Source organism: Passer domesticus, chromosome 13 (assembly GCF_036417665.1).
Source record: "Passer domesticus isolate bPasDom1 chromosome 13, bPasDom1.hap1, whole genome shotgun sequence".
Classification (NCBI taxonomy): Eukaryota; Metazoa; Chordata; class Aves; order Passeriformes; family Passeridae; genus Passer; species Passer domesticus.
Genome location: NC_087486.1, coordinates 11,033,137 through 11,050,613, shown reverse-complemented (window position 1 = coordinate 11,050,613; position 17,477 = coordinate 11,033,137). Strand labels below are relative to the sequence as shown.

Below are 17,477 nucleotides of genomic sequence, written 5' to 3'. Positions count from 1 at the left end.
TTCTTCCTAATATTTAATTTAAATCTACTATCTTTGTTATATACACTTCAAATGAAGACAAGTGTTTCCACTAATTGGCATCTGTGATATCTTGTTCAATACACAGCCTTTTCTTCACTTACTTTAACCAGTTGTTATTCCAAGAGGAGGAAATACTCAGCCCTTCTGAAGCTTTACTTCAGGCTGAATGAGTTAAAATGTCTTTGTCTCTCCTAGGGCAAGTGCTTCAGCCCTGGTGGTCTAAATTAAGCTTTTCTTATTGTTTAGCATTTCAAATACTCATTGGATTTGACACTCATTCTCAGTGTGTTTTCTCTTGTAGGATACTGTGTTTGAACCAGAATTTTTCCAAAACACCATCATCTGTGAAATGCCAAACAATGATCTCAATAAATTCAAAGGTTATATGTAAGTACTTATTATCCATAAATACATTCTGGATCTATACTTTGACATTCCTCTTGGAGGAATTGGATGGAAGGAAGATATTTTGGGGAAATTGATGGTTGTCACTATTATCTATTCCAGATTCAGAAGTCAATATAAAATGTAGACTTGGACTCTGTTTTGTGGCAAGGTAGAACCAAGGCTTGGCATTGTATTTACAGTTGTTTCCTGCAAACTATTTTCACAGAGATTCAGCTCTCTTCCAAGCTTAGACCTAAGCTTATTTACATTTGACCTGTTGATTAGACTAAACTAGATTTTAGATAAATCTTTCCACTTGTTTAAAGGTATCCAGCTGCATGGCTCTAGTTTCTTCACATTTACAGCCACAGGGAAAGGTGTCCAAGATCTAATAAACAAACCAGTTTCTTCTTATTGGAAAGGTAGAAAAAGCAATCATGCATGCAAAATGCTGTTGAACTGATGCACTGGACTAGTATAAAAAAGTAGGGTATGTTTCTTTTTTGTCTTTCTTCATTAAATAATGTTGGCACAGGCATAACAGCACATTCAGCAGATTTAGCCCCATTTATGAATTATAAGGCAAATTTCTATGTCATGGCTCATGTCTTAAAATTCTCTTACCCTCCAAAACAGAGCAGCCTTTCCCAAGGCTCTTTTCAGAGAGGTCATCAGTCCATTCTTATTCACACACCACAGCAGAGAATTGTCCAAAATACCTACCCACACCAAATGCATTGGTCTGGGTATTTTAATAATGCATATTTATTATCTGCATGCCCCATTGTTATGCAGAAAATTGAACTGCATGAATGTGTCAGCATCCTCACCCATGCCCCAGCTTTGCTAAATTTATCAGTAGCTAAACTAGAATTTAATGTCTCTGCAAGAAGCAGTGAGAGTGTGGCACCTGGAGGATCTGCAAATGGCTGGCTCTCTGACAGAGCAAAGCAGGGATTATCTCCCATTAGCACTGACCATACCTAATCTGGTTTTGGGGCTGTGCCCTGTAAGAATGGTGCCTCTAATAGCAGTGCCTTTTCTCCTCTGCTGCAATATCTTACAAGGGAAAAAGAGGTCGAGTTTGTATTGATTGCTGGCTGTGGTTCTTGGCTTCAGGGAGAATTGGGTGTAATCTAAATTGAAGCAATCCCTCCAATTAGCAAAGAGCGCTGAGATTATAGAAATGTAGGAGATATGTCACAAGAAAACACACACAAATACACACCCTTAGGACTCAGGGCTGGCTTCAAAATATTCAATTCTCAACTGAAAGTCTGTAACTGAAATTCTCCTTGTGAAAGCCTATTAACTCGCTTGATGGAACATGGAATTAGCTGCCTTTCTCTCCCCTCTTCAGGAACAGAAGAAAGAACTTGCTGGGTAAAATTACTTGCTAAGAGTTAGTGGAGCTCCTGTCTTTAGTCTGCTGAGATTTGAGCTATTTTGTAAACACAAATTATTTGGAGCAGGCTACCTTTTTGTCCATGAACCCTTAACCAATTATTGAGGCTCTATTGCCTTGCTATAAAATAGCAGGAGTACTCTCTGATAAAAATGATAAGAAATAACTTAATGACATCCATCTGACATGTCCCATCACAGAAAATTCTGTTCAAGGGGATGCAAGAGGGCTTCTATTAAATGAGTTCCCCAAGGAGGAATTCAGATTCCAAGAGAAACAGATTTCTGGCATTATGTTTTTACAATTCCAGCAGCTGTAGGTGGTTGACACTACACCTTTTCCCTTGTCTAGTTTAAGTTGTGTAATCATGTGCAGCTGCACTTAGACATTGGACTTTACTTAGCTCTAATATAACACCTAGCCTTGCCCTTCATTTGAGAGATGAGACTATTTACTGGTAAATGAAACACAAAATACTAAACAGAAAGTAGAGAGAGATAATTATTCGAGGAAAAAAGAAAGTTTTTTTTCCCATCCTGACCTTTACATAACAAAACAAGACAAAGCATCTATATAGAAGCTCTCAGCTTTGGTAAAGATCTCAGGAGGAACCTACCAGTGTAAAATAAAAGCTGTGTGTAGGGGCAGGTGTGTGTCATTAATTTTCAGAGGCAAGAAACAAATTGCCTGCCTGATGGAGCACTAACATTATGATTTTCAGCAGCTTGTTCTGAAAGCAGAAGGACCTGGTCTGTGGAGAGGCAGCTTTGGCCAGGATGAAAAGTCTTCTATCCAGGATGAGATGAGGAAGAGCTCCTCAGCCCAAAGGCTGCTTCAGTGAGCTGAGATTCACAAAGACCTTTGGTGGCTGATGGAGCCACAGAGGCTCTGGCAGGGTGTGAACCTCTGCTCATCTTTCTAAAACAAATTTGTCTGCAAGAAGTTGCAAAATTGCTCTTGTTTTCTTTCATAAGATAGTGAATCTGCCAGATAAGTTTCCAAGTGAAAGCCAAACTTGTTTTGTACTGGCATCATGACACACACTGTGCAAGTGGTCTTTAAAAGAAAGACTTAGACTTTGTAACTTTTTGCTGGAAAAGTTTCCTTGAAACTGAGGGAAATAAAAGCTGAACAGGACCTACAAAATTGCTTTATTTCAACTTGAAATATACATGCACATGAAAATTTTCTTTAACACTCCATTAGAACAGAAAAATTAATTGCTCTATTTGATTATATTTCTTCTAGGGAACAGCCAAACCATGAACAGGTAGGTCTCAACATTGAAAACCTCTTGCTTCGTGGATGTACCATCAGAAATACTGAGGCTGCAGTAGGAATCGTTATCTATGCAGGTAAGACATATTTTCTATTTAGGTAAACTGATAATTTCTCTGTAAATATCCTTTAAAAAATAAGTATAGTCTAATATTGCAACAGAATTTGACATTTTGTTTTAAAAACTGGTAGTGCACAGAAAAAGGTTATAACTTTTTTTTCAGTGAAGGTATTACTCATCCATCTCCAAAGCCAGCAAGTCTTGCACTGGGTCTTTGGCAAGTGACAGTATCCTTGTGCATGTCAAATATCTTGTAAAAATATCCAGACAAGTAAAAAATTGCTCAGGTGTATTTAACCCTCAGCTCTTGCTATATTACTAATTCCATCTGTCATAAAATCTACACAGCTGCCCTAAGGGACATCCCACTGGCTCCTCAGGGTAGAAACTGGAGCAGCTAAAGAGATAATTAGGAAAAAAAAAGTGAATTTCATTCATGCATTCAATCTGTGCCAGTGCCAGCACGCAGGAGGCAGTGAGGCAGCAGCTGGAGGTGACAGAAAAGGCAGCAGCAGCACAGGTTTGTGCTGACACAGACAGAGTGTGTCTGTGCAGCCATGAACTTCGTGCAGGAGACATGGACAAAGAGACACAGTGTTGGTGCCCAGATGAAATGCAGCAGTGCCAGGTTCAGCAGTGGGTCAATTCATCTGTTTCTCAGCATCTTTTACCTTTGGAATGTTACCACTGCTTTTACTCAGTGAGCATTATTTATCATTGGTTTTGCCAGCTGTGTCCTCTTCTGTGTCAGATAGAGTGTATCAGCTACCCTCTCATTTGAAGATTAAATAAAAGTCAATTCAAACACAACAATTAATCCCATTAGCTATCATTATCTTTCCAGTAGAGTTATATTAACTGTTTTATGTCTAATCAGCAGCAAGGGGTTCAGAGTTGAACCACCTAAGAGAAAAGAGAAGTCACACCTTTACAAGAGTCATTTAGCTTAGATTCATCTCCACAGCCCGGCACAATTTTCCTGACAACAGACTGTCTCTTTCAGTACCACACAACTGGACTCTGAGTGTCTGCAGCTCCCATATGTTTGATTCCAAGGCAGCTTTGCCTTTGCAGGTCTCTCACCACATGCAAGGGTGGTGCCCACCAGGCAGAGGAGGAGAGCCAGAGCCAAACTCTGCAATCTTTTTTTCTAAGCAGCTACTGTATAAAAATCTCAGTGGGGATCATTCCTGATATAATTGGAGTAATTTATCTTCCCTTCTCCTGTAGCAGTTTCTCATTTTCTTCCGTTTAGCTCAGATTTCCCAGTATGTTCCCTTGACCACCAGCACAGATCCTAATGGGGATCTCCATTTATGTTTCTTAAGCTGCCAGTAGAAAAGGCTAGAGTTTTAAAGTTATTCCCAAGACATGGTGATTTTCATATGAGTAGATCTTCAAATCAATTTCCGACTGAATTCTTATTGTTAATGTCAGCATAAAAGTTTTTGGATTTTTTTTCCTAAAATTAGACTGGCTTCAGTCAGTATCATCTTCATTTCTAGGGTTCTTTGACATTGATTATACTCTAGCTTTTAATCATGGTCTGTGACCTTTTCTGAACAATCAAGATCAGTCACATAATAAGATGGCACACTTTCCATTTTTATGACTCTATTACTCCTCAAACTTTCTTTCTAATAGAAGCCTTTGTGGGGAGTGCAGCCATCACTCAGTGCCACTGCTTGGGCTGTGCAGTTCTCGTCTGACCCGAGGACAGTTGTACTTTTCATGGCTACCCAAATTGTTCTACACAGAGCAATAGCACTAAAACACAAAAACCTCATTACAGACTGACAGCCAATGTAGTTTTCTCCTTCTGATTGGGACAGCAGTAAGAATTATATGCTTTTCATATACTAAAGTACCAGAAAGAAGTTTTAGATGAGCCCATCATCTTCTAGAAGTAGAGAGCCCATCAGCATCTAGAAATAGATATCTATCTAGAGAAATAAAGAAGTTGGGATAGTAGGTGAGGTGCTGTGCTTCACAGCATAGGAAAAGTTGAGGATTAGAGGAGAGCAAAGCAGTTTATTTCTCATATTTCTGATTTTCTCTCCCTTACGAGGTGATAACTGTTACAGAAGTGTCCTTTTTCTGATGATCACCTGAAGTGGAAAGGAATGGTAGAACTGATATTTGGAAATAAGCTCATCAACATTTCCTTAAGGGTTTTCAGGGAGGGATTAGAGGGCTTTGGATTTGTTTTATTTCAATACAAACCATTCCATTATGCCTGACATAAAAGAAAAGTGAGGAATAAGATTCCCACAGCTGCTGGAGGAACAGAAATTCAAGGAGCAGTGCTCTCCCCTTCAGTGTAGCTCGGTGGTTAAGAGATTTTGCTCACCAAAGAAAAGGCTTAGGGTTTGTTCCGAGTTCTGCCTGTATGGGACTGAACACACATCTCCTGCTTCCAGCCTGTACACTGGAAAAGCTGCCTAAGTGAGACAAGAGGGTTTGTGCTTGTGTGTGAGGTGGAAGGGCAGGAGCAGGGGTAGCATAAACTGGTCCCACTGACACAGCTCCAGGTTGTGTACATCATTACATATTCATTGGAATGGTAAGCCAGGAGCCCCAGCTCTTGAGTGAATGTCCTGAACATAAGGCTGGAGACTAATTTTCTCTCTAGCTCTCTTCTTAATTAATAACTGCTAATGTAAACCTGGAATGAATCCAGCAGGTGTGATTGAACTGCACCTAACTTCCAGTTTTTGGGTTAAATCATTTCCCCAGAGAAAGCTAAAAGCCAGCTTGGAAAACAGTCCTTGTCACACACATCATGCACATACAAATGAAAACTAAATACGAGCCTGCAGGGTCTGTATTTTCAGGGAAAAGGACTGCAGAAATAAACATAAAAGATACAAACCAATGTAACAACAGATGGTGTCCAGATATCCCAGTTGTGGAGCCACAGTTTAGATAACATTAAATTGAATTGAAAAAGTAATTTCTGCTTCTTGACTTCTTGCAGCAGTCCTTTTTTCATTATTATTATTATTATTATTATTATAGCAGCTCACTTCTCTCTCACTAAGATTAAGGACTGGGGATTTTTTTATTTCTCATATGACTGCTTTGTCAGCACTTTACAACCAAATTGTGAAAAGCTAAATATTTTTTTTTCACTGACTTGTTGAATTTTAATTAATACGCAAAATATATCTAGTGGCTTTTGAATTGCTGCTGAAAAATATTCAAATGTAGTTTTCAGGAATCTTTATAGCACCTAAATAATTTGTTCATAAAATGCAAAAACATACATTTCATTTTCTTGTTCTTCTCATGGATATTTGGCTTTTGATGGTTTATATAAACCTTATGATCCTACTTAATCCACTGTCATTGGGACAGAAAAATGTATATGACAGCTGAAACCTGTGATATAATGGAGGTTTTTGGTAAACTTCAAGATTTAGACTCTGATGTCTCAGTCAAATAGGAAGATGGACAAGGAAAGTTCTGAATGTCAGCATTAGTTGTCCTGCTCTCAGTTGGGGAGCTTTTTAAAAAACCAAACAAAAATACAACATATTACATAAATATTATAATATTAATTTGTGTTTTGAAGGTCATGAGACGAAGGCCATGCTGAACAACAGCGGCCCTCGCTACAAGCGCAGCAGGATAGAGCAGAGGATGAACATGGATATTTTCTTATGTGTGGGACTCCTGTTTGTGATGTGCCTTGTTGGAGCTGTAGGTATGAAGCACTGACAAAAATCTATTTCCCAAATGGTGATGAAAATTTATGTTGTGGACATGAGTGAGATCTACAGGTGAATAATGTTCTTGGGGTCTTTAGACTCCTTGGTCTTTCCAATAGGTGAGTTAAGATGGTAAATCTAAGCAATTCAGTGAAGAAAACATGGCTATAAATGTTTCAGACAAGATTCATCCCCACCATGGTATCATACATGTAAAGCAAGAGAAAGCCATCCTGTGAGTGCATTGTAGGAATGGATATTTGTCAGCTGAGATCTTCCTTCCTTCCCGAGTGCTTCCTGAGGGGGTGCTTCTTCCTTGTGCATAGCAGCAAAAGTTAAATGATTTTGCTTTACTTTCATTTCAGTTGTGCTTTCCTCTAATATGTTTGGGAGTGGTATTAAACAGAGACACGCAATTTAGAACCCATGAGCTGCTCATAACTATTTCATTCAGTTTACATCCTCCACGGCTTCCTTCCTTCTCAAAAGCCCCTTTACATCAGGCTGTGAAATGGAGTAATTGCTTATATTGTAATAGCCTGCATTTTTCTGGGGTCCTTGCAGGTGAGCATGTGTGAATTTATTAACTGGTGTTTGTTAACTGACTGGATTTGTAATCTCAAAAAGATCATCTTCACTGTGTGTAAGCACCTGCTTGCCTTCCAGCTCTGATTGCAATCTGTCCCGGGCAGGCCAGAATTAACAGGATCTCATCATTCAGAGCAAAGGACCAAATTTTAGGTGTACAGACTTTTGAATGGGGCCATGCTTTAAGGAGATAGCAGGGGCTCCCATGAGCCCCTTTTTCTTTTAATGGATTTTGTTTCAGTGCCAATTTACTCAGTGCTGCTGCTGTGATTAAGCAACAGTCAAATCAAGTCTTCCCGTGCCTGCCCTGGAGGCATGTGGGGTGGCACCAGTCAGTCATCAGGTGTGATACCATGGGAAGTAAGGACCATCCAAAACAGGTGAACAACTGAACTGCCTTGATCTCCTCTCTAGTATTACTGCTTCATGTTGCAGTGGGAATTTTGGCACCAAAATGAGATTTCAGTTTCACAACTGAGCTGTGTGTGAGGGAAAGATTTTATTCTCCTTGTTCCCCGGCTGCTGTTATCTGGATTTAGAGACTTGCCTTGTTTGGTGTGTGGGGGCTCTTGAGTAATAAAGTCCTTCAATTTAAGGTTAAAAGAAGACTCAGATGAAAAAAGCATTTGAAAAATAATTTTTCTAGTCAGGTTAAAAAAAAATGTTCATCTTTTAAGTGAAATATGTAAAAGCATAAAAAGTCTTTTACCTTTCAGCCATCCAAAATGTCCAGAGGCTCTACCACGAGTTCTTGCTTTGCAGCCTTATCTGAATGTAGGGTTCTAGGGAAAGTTATCACTGTTGGATCAGTTATCAGGATTGTTCTTGCACACAGTGATAAATTGGGGTAAGAAGTGGCTTGTAGAGCAGAGTTTTCCTTGTTCAGATGTGACTGTGGTCTGAAGCAGCCAAAGAGCTTTGCTGAAGTAATTTGAATATTTTTGGCAGCATTTCAGTAGGCAGATGCTGCAAACCAACTGCTTGGTTAACTGGTGCTAATGGAGGTTTTATTTGAGCTGGACTGATAGAGGCTTTTGGCATCTGCACAAGTTATGCAACGAGGGAAAACAAGTTGTTTGCCTTAGCTCTGTGGGAAGCTCCTGATGCTGTAAATTTAGAAACCTCATTGACAAAAGTTTATTTCAATAAGGACAGTATGGAAAGTGGTAAAACATTTGTGATGGGATGTTGTTAAGTCCTGGAACAGAGGCTTTGCTGTAGCAGTGCAATGATATCTGCTGGTATTTAAAACATGGAGGAAGAAGCAATTTGAGATATGATTTAATTGAAGGAATGTAAAGATGAGTTGCCCAGACTGAATTTAGGAGATTTTTCAACTCTTAGTGAACACAGATTGAAATCAAGACTGGTCAGAGAAAATAAGAAATATTTTAGTTTGTCTGTATACAAAATTCTAAGACTTATTTCTGTGAGAGGAAAGAGAGTCTTCAGCTCTGAGGATTTTTATGGATAGGTGATAGAGATGGAATCTTCCAGCAGGGAAACACAGAATGAGAAAAGATCTGTGCAGAGCTAAGAGCTGTGGGAAACACCAGATGAAGCAGAGGTGAATGAAAATATCCCTGAATACTCATTTGTCAGGAGTATATCAATTATGTGCATGTGCTACAGAGCTCTGCAGGTGCTTTGCATTCTCCAAAAGATTTGCAGCATTGCCTGGGGAGCATTGTTTTGGAAATGCTCTCTCTGTTCTGTTAGCAGAGCAGTCCATATCTGCACATTTCAGAAGCTTTGTCTCTCACTCCACTGCTCAGCTGATTTCAGTCTTGTATCTCATTCCTACAGGACATTGCATTTGGACTGGAAACTTTTGGGAGCATCCACCTTATGATGTCCCAGACTTGAATGGCAATTTTGTGTCTCCAATTCTTGCTGGTTTCTACATGTTCTTGACAATGATAATCCTCTTGCAGGTAAAAGACAAAAAGCTCTCTGTTACCTCCAAGGAAGAAGCTACTACTTAAAATTGAGTATAATCACTAATGAACAATTAATATCAATTAATAGCTGTGCAGTGCCTTCTTAATCCTATTTGAAAATATTGCTAGGAGTGTTTCAAATCAGTCAAGTGTGAAATAATGTTTCTTTTTTTTTTTTTCTTTCTTACTGCAGATTTTTTTCTTGCTATTGAAACCCCACAAGGACATAGATAGGAAATAAATGTATAATATCTTTAACTCAGAATAGCTAGCAGATGCAATAAAGAAGACATTTACATCCAAATGCCAGCTTTTTTTTTTTCTGCCTATATCCAGAATTCTAAAATAAGAAGGCCACTTAGCAGCTCAGAAAAACAGTGAAACAAAAATTGCCAATTTGCCAGTGGGGAATAATAACTAGGTATGGTTCATCTGGTCCAGGAAAGAAGCTAAATTAGAAGTAGGATACTTGTATAGCTGAATGTGATTAAGCCTAATTGGGAAAGAGTATTTTATTGGGTGAGGGGAAAAATTACATTTACTTTTCAGATTTCTTTATGTCAGTGCTGAGATTTAAGTGGACAGAATTTTTTAATATGAAAAAAAAAAATCTGAATATAACTTTCAGAGCTGCTCAGAGATTCCCTGGGGGATTATTCTTCATTACTGAAACAGAATATTTGTGCATCTTAAGAATTCATTATTCTTTCAGGGCAAGGAATCTTGTGGGTGGGAAGTGTTGTGTGCAAAGTAATGGTTTGTGAAACTTTTCTGCACTAAAAGTTAGTCTGTGCTAGTCCATCCTTTCAGAGTTTCAGAAGGGTAAGAGCAAGCATGACCCTATGTCCAGAAAACATGCTTTGTAAGGGCACCCTCTAAAAGACCCACCTCTGAATTTAGTACTCTAGGAATTTAGTCTTAAGTTTGCCACTTATCGCTGTTTCTCCATTATTGTGTGCAGGATTTTTTTTCACCCCTGAATTATTATTAATCAGCCCTAAAATAGGTCTCTAGGAGGAACTGCTTCTTTGGAAATCATTAGTATACCTGTGCCAGGACATTTCTGATAGAAAGCAGTGAAATTTATCTCACCTCTCACTGAGAATTTAAACTCTCTTCCAGATTTTAATCCCCATATCTCTTTATGTGTCAATTGAGTTGGTCAAACTGGGCCAAGTCTTCTTAATTCACAATGACATTGACCTGTATGATGAAGAAGCAGACTTGCCCATCCAGTGCCGTTCCCTCACTATTACTGAAGACCTTGGACAGATCCAGTACATCTTCTCAGACAAAACTGGGACACTAACAGAAAACAAAATGGTATTCCGACGCTGTACTGTTGATGGAATTGAGTTTTCCCATCAGGAAAATGGTGAGAGACACTTTTTTGTACTTGCTTTTTTTTTGTCTGAGCAATTAAATGTTATTAATTTAAATATTAATACCTAAACATACTGAGCCCTCTGGAGTTTTGTGGAATAGTCACTTTTTTGTGAGGGACTGCTGTAACAGAGATTCACAAAAGTGAAGGTGTTTTAAATTATTCAGAAGTCAGATGGGAAAGGTTTTCCAGATCCCTCTGCAGGCACCTCCAGGATTTGCCCCCCATTCAAAGAGAACACTTTCTCTTTCATTTCTAAATGAGCACCGGACAACCTTTTATAAGCTCACAAACTGATTCTAGTTAATATTTAAACTCAGTGGGTCCAAAAGTAATTATTTCTGTGACTATGTAAACATACACTTCTGTGTGATATGACAAATACAGGTACTCATTTCCTGGAGTGGATCCTGGCTGCAGTCCGGGTCGGAAGGATCCTGGCACTCAGTGCTCTGAATTCATGGTGTTGACTCAGGGCCCTTCTTCGTCATTATTTTCATGCTCTGTGTAGTGGAAAGGATCCTGTTAAGCCGGCAAGCAGCTGCCAAAAAGATGTTTGTATTCTGTGACTGAAAACATTAGCAGATTTGTGAATTACCATATTTCACTCTCCTGTTCCAAATGCAAAAAGCAGCTGAAGAGACAAAACATTAAGAGAAGCTTATAAAAGTGACTGATCACTTTGAAAACACATTTTTATTTTCTTGCTATAATAACAGTGGCAATTGCCAGAAACTGCTGGACAGTGGGCATTTTTCTGGTGATGGCTTTTGAAATGTTTTGGCTTTGATTTAGTTTGTTTCAGGTTTTTTTAACTGATCAAGGAATTCCTCCCAAACAATGAAAGAATAAATCACAAAAGAATCAGAGGTCGGGTTTCATTTTTCTTTTACAGACAGGCGACTGAAAACACAGAAAGAGCTGGATTTAGACAGTGAGGATTTTGCAAAGCTTCAGCATTTCACTCTTCCTCCCATGAATCTTGGGAGGCCAGCCACCTACAAGCAGAGCACCATGAGGCCCTTGAGGAGGTGCCAGAGCGACCGGGCGCGTCCCCAGGGGCACAGCAGGAGCAGGTCGGTCGGGCGGCGCGACAGCAGCCAGTCCCAGGTGGCCTTCAGCAGCCCCATCGTGAGTACCTGCAGCAACACCTCCCAAGTCACCCCTTCTGCTGCTTTTGTGGGAAACAGAAGGATAGAAATCTTCACAGACTCGAGAGGGTTTGATTCACAGCCTTAGAGATGTCTAGATTGATGTGAAAGGAAGGTACACAGACACTGAACAGAGAAATCACAAACTTATTCTGTAGAATATGCCTTAAGTAAGAAACTGTATTAGATAAGATGATGAAGGGTTTTATAGTGTAGTAATGTGATTGTAATAGAACAAGCTGAGTTTAGATGTTATAACAGAGACATAGAGACATGTAATAAGACCTTATTGGGCAAAAGTATCCACATTGCAGTAGAAAGAAGTAAAGGTGACAGGTTAGAAAAGCAAAACACTCTGTGGCAGCCGTCCATTGGATTAGAAAGTTGTATACTGTCTTACAACAAAGAACTTATGACCATCTTAGACTATGGCTGACTGCTTGCTGTCTTATAAATCTCATGGCCTTGGAGACTGATGTTATCTAAGCAATAAACCCTTCTTAGTCCGATCGTGGTCCCATCCCTTTGATTAACGTGACATCAGCCACAGAAAGCCAACAGGCAGAGAGGAGAAATCCGAGCCTTGCTGGAGCTAAGAGAGGGAAGGAGACAAAGAATCAGAGTCCTCGATTGGAGCATGCAGGCTGCAGTCAGGGGGGAGCAGGATCTGTTGCAATTTAGGTCTGAAGCTTCCCAAATTCACCCAGCCTCATTAAAGTCAGACTGTTCTGCTCTTCTTGAAAGTTTTTTAACAGACGTTTCAAACAAGGCTTTTGTGAACAATAAAAGGTCATACACTTTCAAAATTAGAATTCCAATTAAAACAAAAGGCCTGGAAAACACATCCAAATATTTTCATTTAAAAAATAGTCTAATAAAAGAATTCTCAGAACTTTATTTGCTGCAGTTTTTATAAGATCCTACTTACCTCATTCAATTCTGCTGTCATGTAGTAAGTACCACTTAAACTCCTACTGTTCTTGGAATATGGGAATTCTGTACGTTGTTATCCTAGTATTTTCCAGCCCAAACCTCGTGAGTTGCTGAGAACATCTCCGTGGATTCTTGAGAACCCATGAGCCATGACTTCTGAGAACTTCTTATATGTCATGACTGTTGAAGGATGATAAAGAAATTTCTTGCCAGTATATTTTCCAGTTACATTTTTTACTGCCAGGCCTTTTCTTTTTCTTCTAGAAATAAATATTTTTTTAATTCATTGTAAAGCAATGTTTTAATGCCCTATGACAATTGTGAAGATGTAAAAATAGAGACATTTAGATATTGCACAGAGCCTGCCCTGTATGACCTTTAAATGAGACATAGTACTATCCTTTGCCACCTGAGACAATTCCCTATTAATAAAATGGGAATATTAAATTTTTGGTGTCTCTATAGTTCCAGCCCTTTGGAAATTGCATCAACTCATCTGATGCATTTTTACTCTGCTGCAAATCTGCAGCATTCTGAGTACTCCTGGTATAGAGAATGTGTTTGTAGACCTGTGTGTATGTCAGCAGACAGATGTTTGTAAGAAAAATCCATCGTTCAACAATGGAACATGATAGAAAATTAACATTTACTCTCTCTACCTTTAGGAGTTCTTGCGAATAAAGAGAGTGACAGTACATTTTCTTCAAGATGGAATAGTTCCAATAAGCAGTGCCTTGCTATTAGAAATATTAGAAATATTAGAAACCAGAAACATTTAACAAAGATTTTCGTTGTCCCATGGTCATCAGATTTTCATGCCATTGAGTAGAAGAAATGCTATCAAGTTAATGAGGAAACCTTAAAACTGAATGGCACTAGCCATTTTACATCAGCATTTTCACTAACTAAAATTGTTAACATTAAAAAGGTGGCAAATTTAAATTATTATCATGATTAGTGCTTTTTTATTCCATTTTCTTTTTGCTTGGTTAGGGTTTTTAATACATGTTCAGGCTGAAAATTCAGGTCAGTGCTGCTTTCACTTAATGTGAAAAAGAAGATGAGAAAAGTTGTTCTAATAAATATTGATTTTTTTTATTGTTTTGTTTTTAAAACCTGTCTCTGAGGCCACAATTAGCCTGTCAATTTTCGATTTTTCCAGAGGAAAGTTTTGAGTTCAGAAATTTGCTGCTGAAGTGAAATGCCCAGTAGTGCATTGTCCTTTTTGACAAGAACTTGCAGCAGACATTAAGGATATAGATGAAAAAGAAATTGAGTGGGATGATGACAGATAGGAGAGATGAGATACACATGTAATAATTTGGTGTTTGTGATTTTCATTCTAATTGTGGCAATGCAGAATGAAGAAATTGAATGAAAAATCATGCAAGGTGTTGGTGAGATTCTAACCTTTATTATTTCAAATTTCATAGAATTCCCAACATAACCGTTTGACATAACTGTTTGAACAGTTCTATCTGCACATATGTGTTCTTCACTGGAATTGTCCTGTTAGCTATTTGGGATTATTCTGTGTACAAAGCATGGTATTGGCACAGTCCCATCACCCACAGAGCCACTGCAGTGCAATATTGTGAAATGGTTTCTTAAAATCAGCAGCTTTAACTTTCCAGCCTCTGATCCTTTTTAGGAGACCTGAGAAGATAACCAAAAAACCAGGCTTATCCTTAGCATGTTTTTGTTTGTTAGAGAAAGGACTGCATCAATACTGCAAACATGTCCCCGTATGTGAAGTAAAAACACATTAAAATACTGAGCCAGAAGAAACAGAGCTTTCTGGAGCAGGGAAAGTGCAAAGCTTTGTTCCAGCTTTGGATTTCAGCTGAGCTGCAAAATGAACAGTAGATTCATTTATAATTATGAGGATTATTTAAGAACTACTTGTCACTTTAGCAAGCAGAAGAGGGAGTGTAACATTCAGCACAGTACAGCCAGAAAGGTTCTTGGGTGACTTCTGTTGCCTGTTTACAGAACATGGGAAAACTCTGCCAGATGGAATGAGGTGAGGGCAATAGCTGAGGTGAACTAGAAAGCAGCTAAATAACTTTGGCAGTTCCTTAAAGAAGGCATGTTGGTTCATGGGAAGATGTCTTTTAAATTTGGAATTCCTTGTTAAATATGGCCCTGAATTTAATCCAAACTAGATTCTGCTAACATTAAATTTCTATTAAAAGTAATACTCCCGTAGTTCTACATCAAATTAAATTGTAGGGAAGTGACATTGTTAAGTAGTTTGTTTTGCAAATTTAGATTTTATTAGAAAGAGAGTGGTGGTAAAACTACAGAAATATTTCAGGAACAAGTAAATATGTATTTATTTATTTATTGCAAAAACTGAAGAAGAAAAGTTTGAGAGCACTTCTATTTCTGAGTGCAAAATGAAACTGCTCTGGAAACAAAAATTGATAGTGCTGTAATTAAACCATAAGCACAAAATGTTCTGTGTTGAAATAACTATCAGCTTCCACACTGAACTGGGAGACCCCAAGTATACATTCATCTGGAATGCCCTTTAATTCAGGAGTGAGCAGTTTCCAACTTAAGGGATACAGTATAGATTTTTGTGATTTTTAGTAGATCTCAAAAGAAATAAAATTCTGAGATCATCTTGGTTTTGAAGATGCATTTCCTTCTAATTATCTAGTGATGCAGCTTTTTGAAATACATAATCTTTCCATAGATGTTAAGCACAAAAGGCATTTTCTAGGTCTAAATTCAAGAAATCTATGAAGTTGCCAGTTATTCCTTGAGGACAAGGGTAAATGAAAATAATCCTGACTGAGTAATTTTTCTTCCAGGAAAAGGACGTGACTCCCGACAGCAGGCTGCTGAGGCGAGTGCGAGAAGCTGCCCTCCAGACTGAAAGCTTCTCTCCTTTTATCCATATGAAGACTTCCACATCCTTTACTGACTTTTTCCTTGCTCTTGCCATTTGCAATACAGTTCTGGTCTCCACAGCTACTGAGCCAAGGCAAAGGGTAATCTAACCTTAAATACATGAGGAAAATGGATCATGCTTCCATTTAACAACATAGTGTCCAGTGAAAACTGAAGTGGTGAAAAATTGTTTGTTTGAGAGTTGGCCTCTAGTTCCTTTACATTTTCTGTAATATCTACTGCTTCCATGCCTGTGTATCCCTTCCTAGCTTGTCGTCTTATGTTTGAAGGCTACCACAGGATCTGCACTTTTTCTTTTAGATTTTATATTATATATGCTGTAAGAGGTTTGTTGAACATACTGGGTTTTCTCTGATCTGCCAGGCAATTGACAGAACTACAAGGGCTGCATTACGTCTTTGTTTCAGAAGCAGATATACAAATCACCATCAATTTTGGATGCCATCTCACATATGGCTTCTCTATTAAATCTTTCCACCACAGTTAAATGGCAGGAGAGGGGAAAACAGGAAGTTGTTGTCATTTAGATGCAGAAAAGTAGAGAGAGGTTTTGAGAAGGGTCTTAAAGTTCACATTTATTTATTTTTAACCTTTGTTTTTCTCCTATTTCTAGGTCACAATCCCACCACCAATAAAACCTTCAGGAATCACCCTGGAGAAGATTCATCAGATATTTCAAAGGCTAAAATTAGCAAGCCTTAGTCAATCTTTTTCATCATCTCAGTCTAGCTCACAGCTTGGTGCCAGCTTCAGCGCAAAGAACACCGAGGAGCCTCTTGCTGTGCTGGAGGGCTGTGACAATGAAAACGACGGCTCTGCCAGCAGTGGAGGCCAGGAGCTCCAGGACAAGGGCAGCACAGAGATTGGTGCTCCTTCCTTGGATGAAGTTTTTGGGTCTGCAACCAACACTTCTCTGCCAACAGAGTTTTGTTACGAGGCTGAGAGCCCAGACGAGGCAGCTCTGGTCTATGCTGCCCAGGCCTACGGCTTCGTCCTGGTGTCCCGGACGCCCGAACAGGTCACGGTGCAGCTGCCACAGGGCACGCTGCTGACATTTGACATCCTCTACACCCTGGGGTTTGACTCAGTCAGGAAAAGGATGTCTGTGGTGGTGAGGCACCCTCTAACCCAGGAGATTGTTGTCTACACAAAAGGTGCTGACTCTGTAATAATGGACCTGCTGGACAACTCCACCACAGGTAATTAGCCAGGGAGATTTTTCTGCTGTGTCTACTGACAATAAGTGTGCTGTAGTTTTTTCTGCATGAAATACTATATCTAGATATTAGGAGTATAAAGAGAGAATAAGCTTTGTCTAGTGTTATCCTTGCAGATCAGAACTGAGATATTTATTCAACTTCAGAAGTGCTTAGAATATGAAATGGGATAATTAAATTCACTGGTAATACTAACCCATGGGGATTGTGTACTCTGCAATAATACTGTCATAAGGGCCTGACTGTTGTTTTTCAGGTTGTCAGCAAGAGTGCTGTATTATTAATTAAAAAAAAAAAAACACAAGTAATGTTATCTTAAAGGAAACAGGAGTTTTAGCAATATTTCAGCTTCTGCACAGCCAATACTTTTGAGCTTTTCAAGAACTTGGTATTATAATGGAATGCACTTTTCTCCAATGCCAACTTTTTTTAATCTTTGGCCATTAGATTGAAAATTATCTGTACTTAAAATATGGAATCTTC

The 17,477-nt window shown here is 38.8% G+C and overlaps 1 protein-coding gene across 1 annotated transcript in view; it reads left to right on the top strand.

The window, feature by feature from the left end:
• ATP10B (ATPase phospholipid transporting 10B (putative)) overlaps window positions 1-17,477 on the top strand; it is a 138,114-nt gene that overhangs the window by 104,709 nt on the left and 15,928 nt on the right. The window contains exons 6-13 of the mRNA XM_064387690.1: window positions 323-408; window positions 3,062-3,168; window positions 6,727-6,858; window positions 9,257-9,384; window positions 10,513-10,765; window positions 11,670-11,905; window positions 15,678-15,857; window positions 16,391-16,976. Coding sequence (XP_064243760.1) covers window positions 323-408; window positions 3,062-3,168; window positions 6,727-6,858; window positions 9,257-9,384; window positions 10,513-10,765; window positions 11,670-11,905; window positions 15,678-15,857; window positions 16,391-16,976 — 1,708 coding nt within the window. The remainder of the gene's footprint in view (window positions 1-322; window positions 409-3,061; window positions 3,169-6,726; window positions 6,859-9,256; window positions 9,385-10,512; window positions 10,766-11,669; window positions 11,906-15,677; window positions 15,858-16,390; window positions 16,977-17,477) is intronic.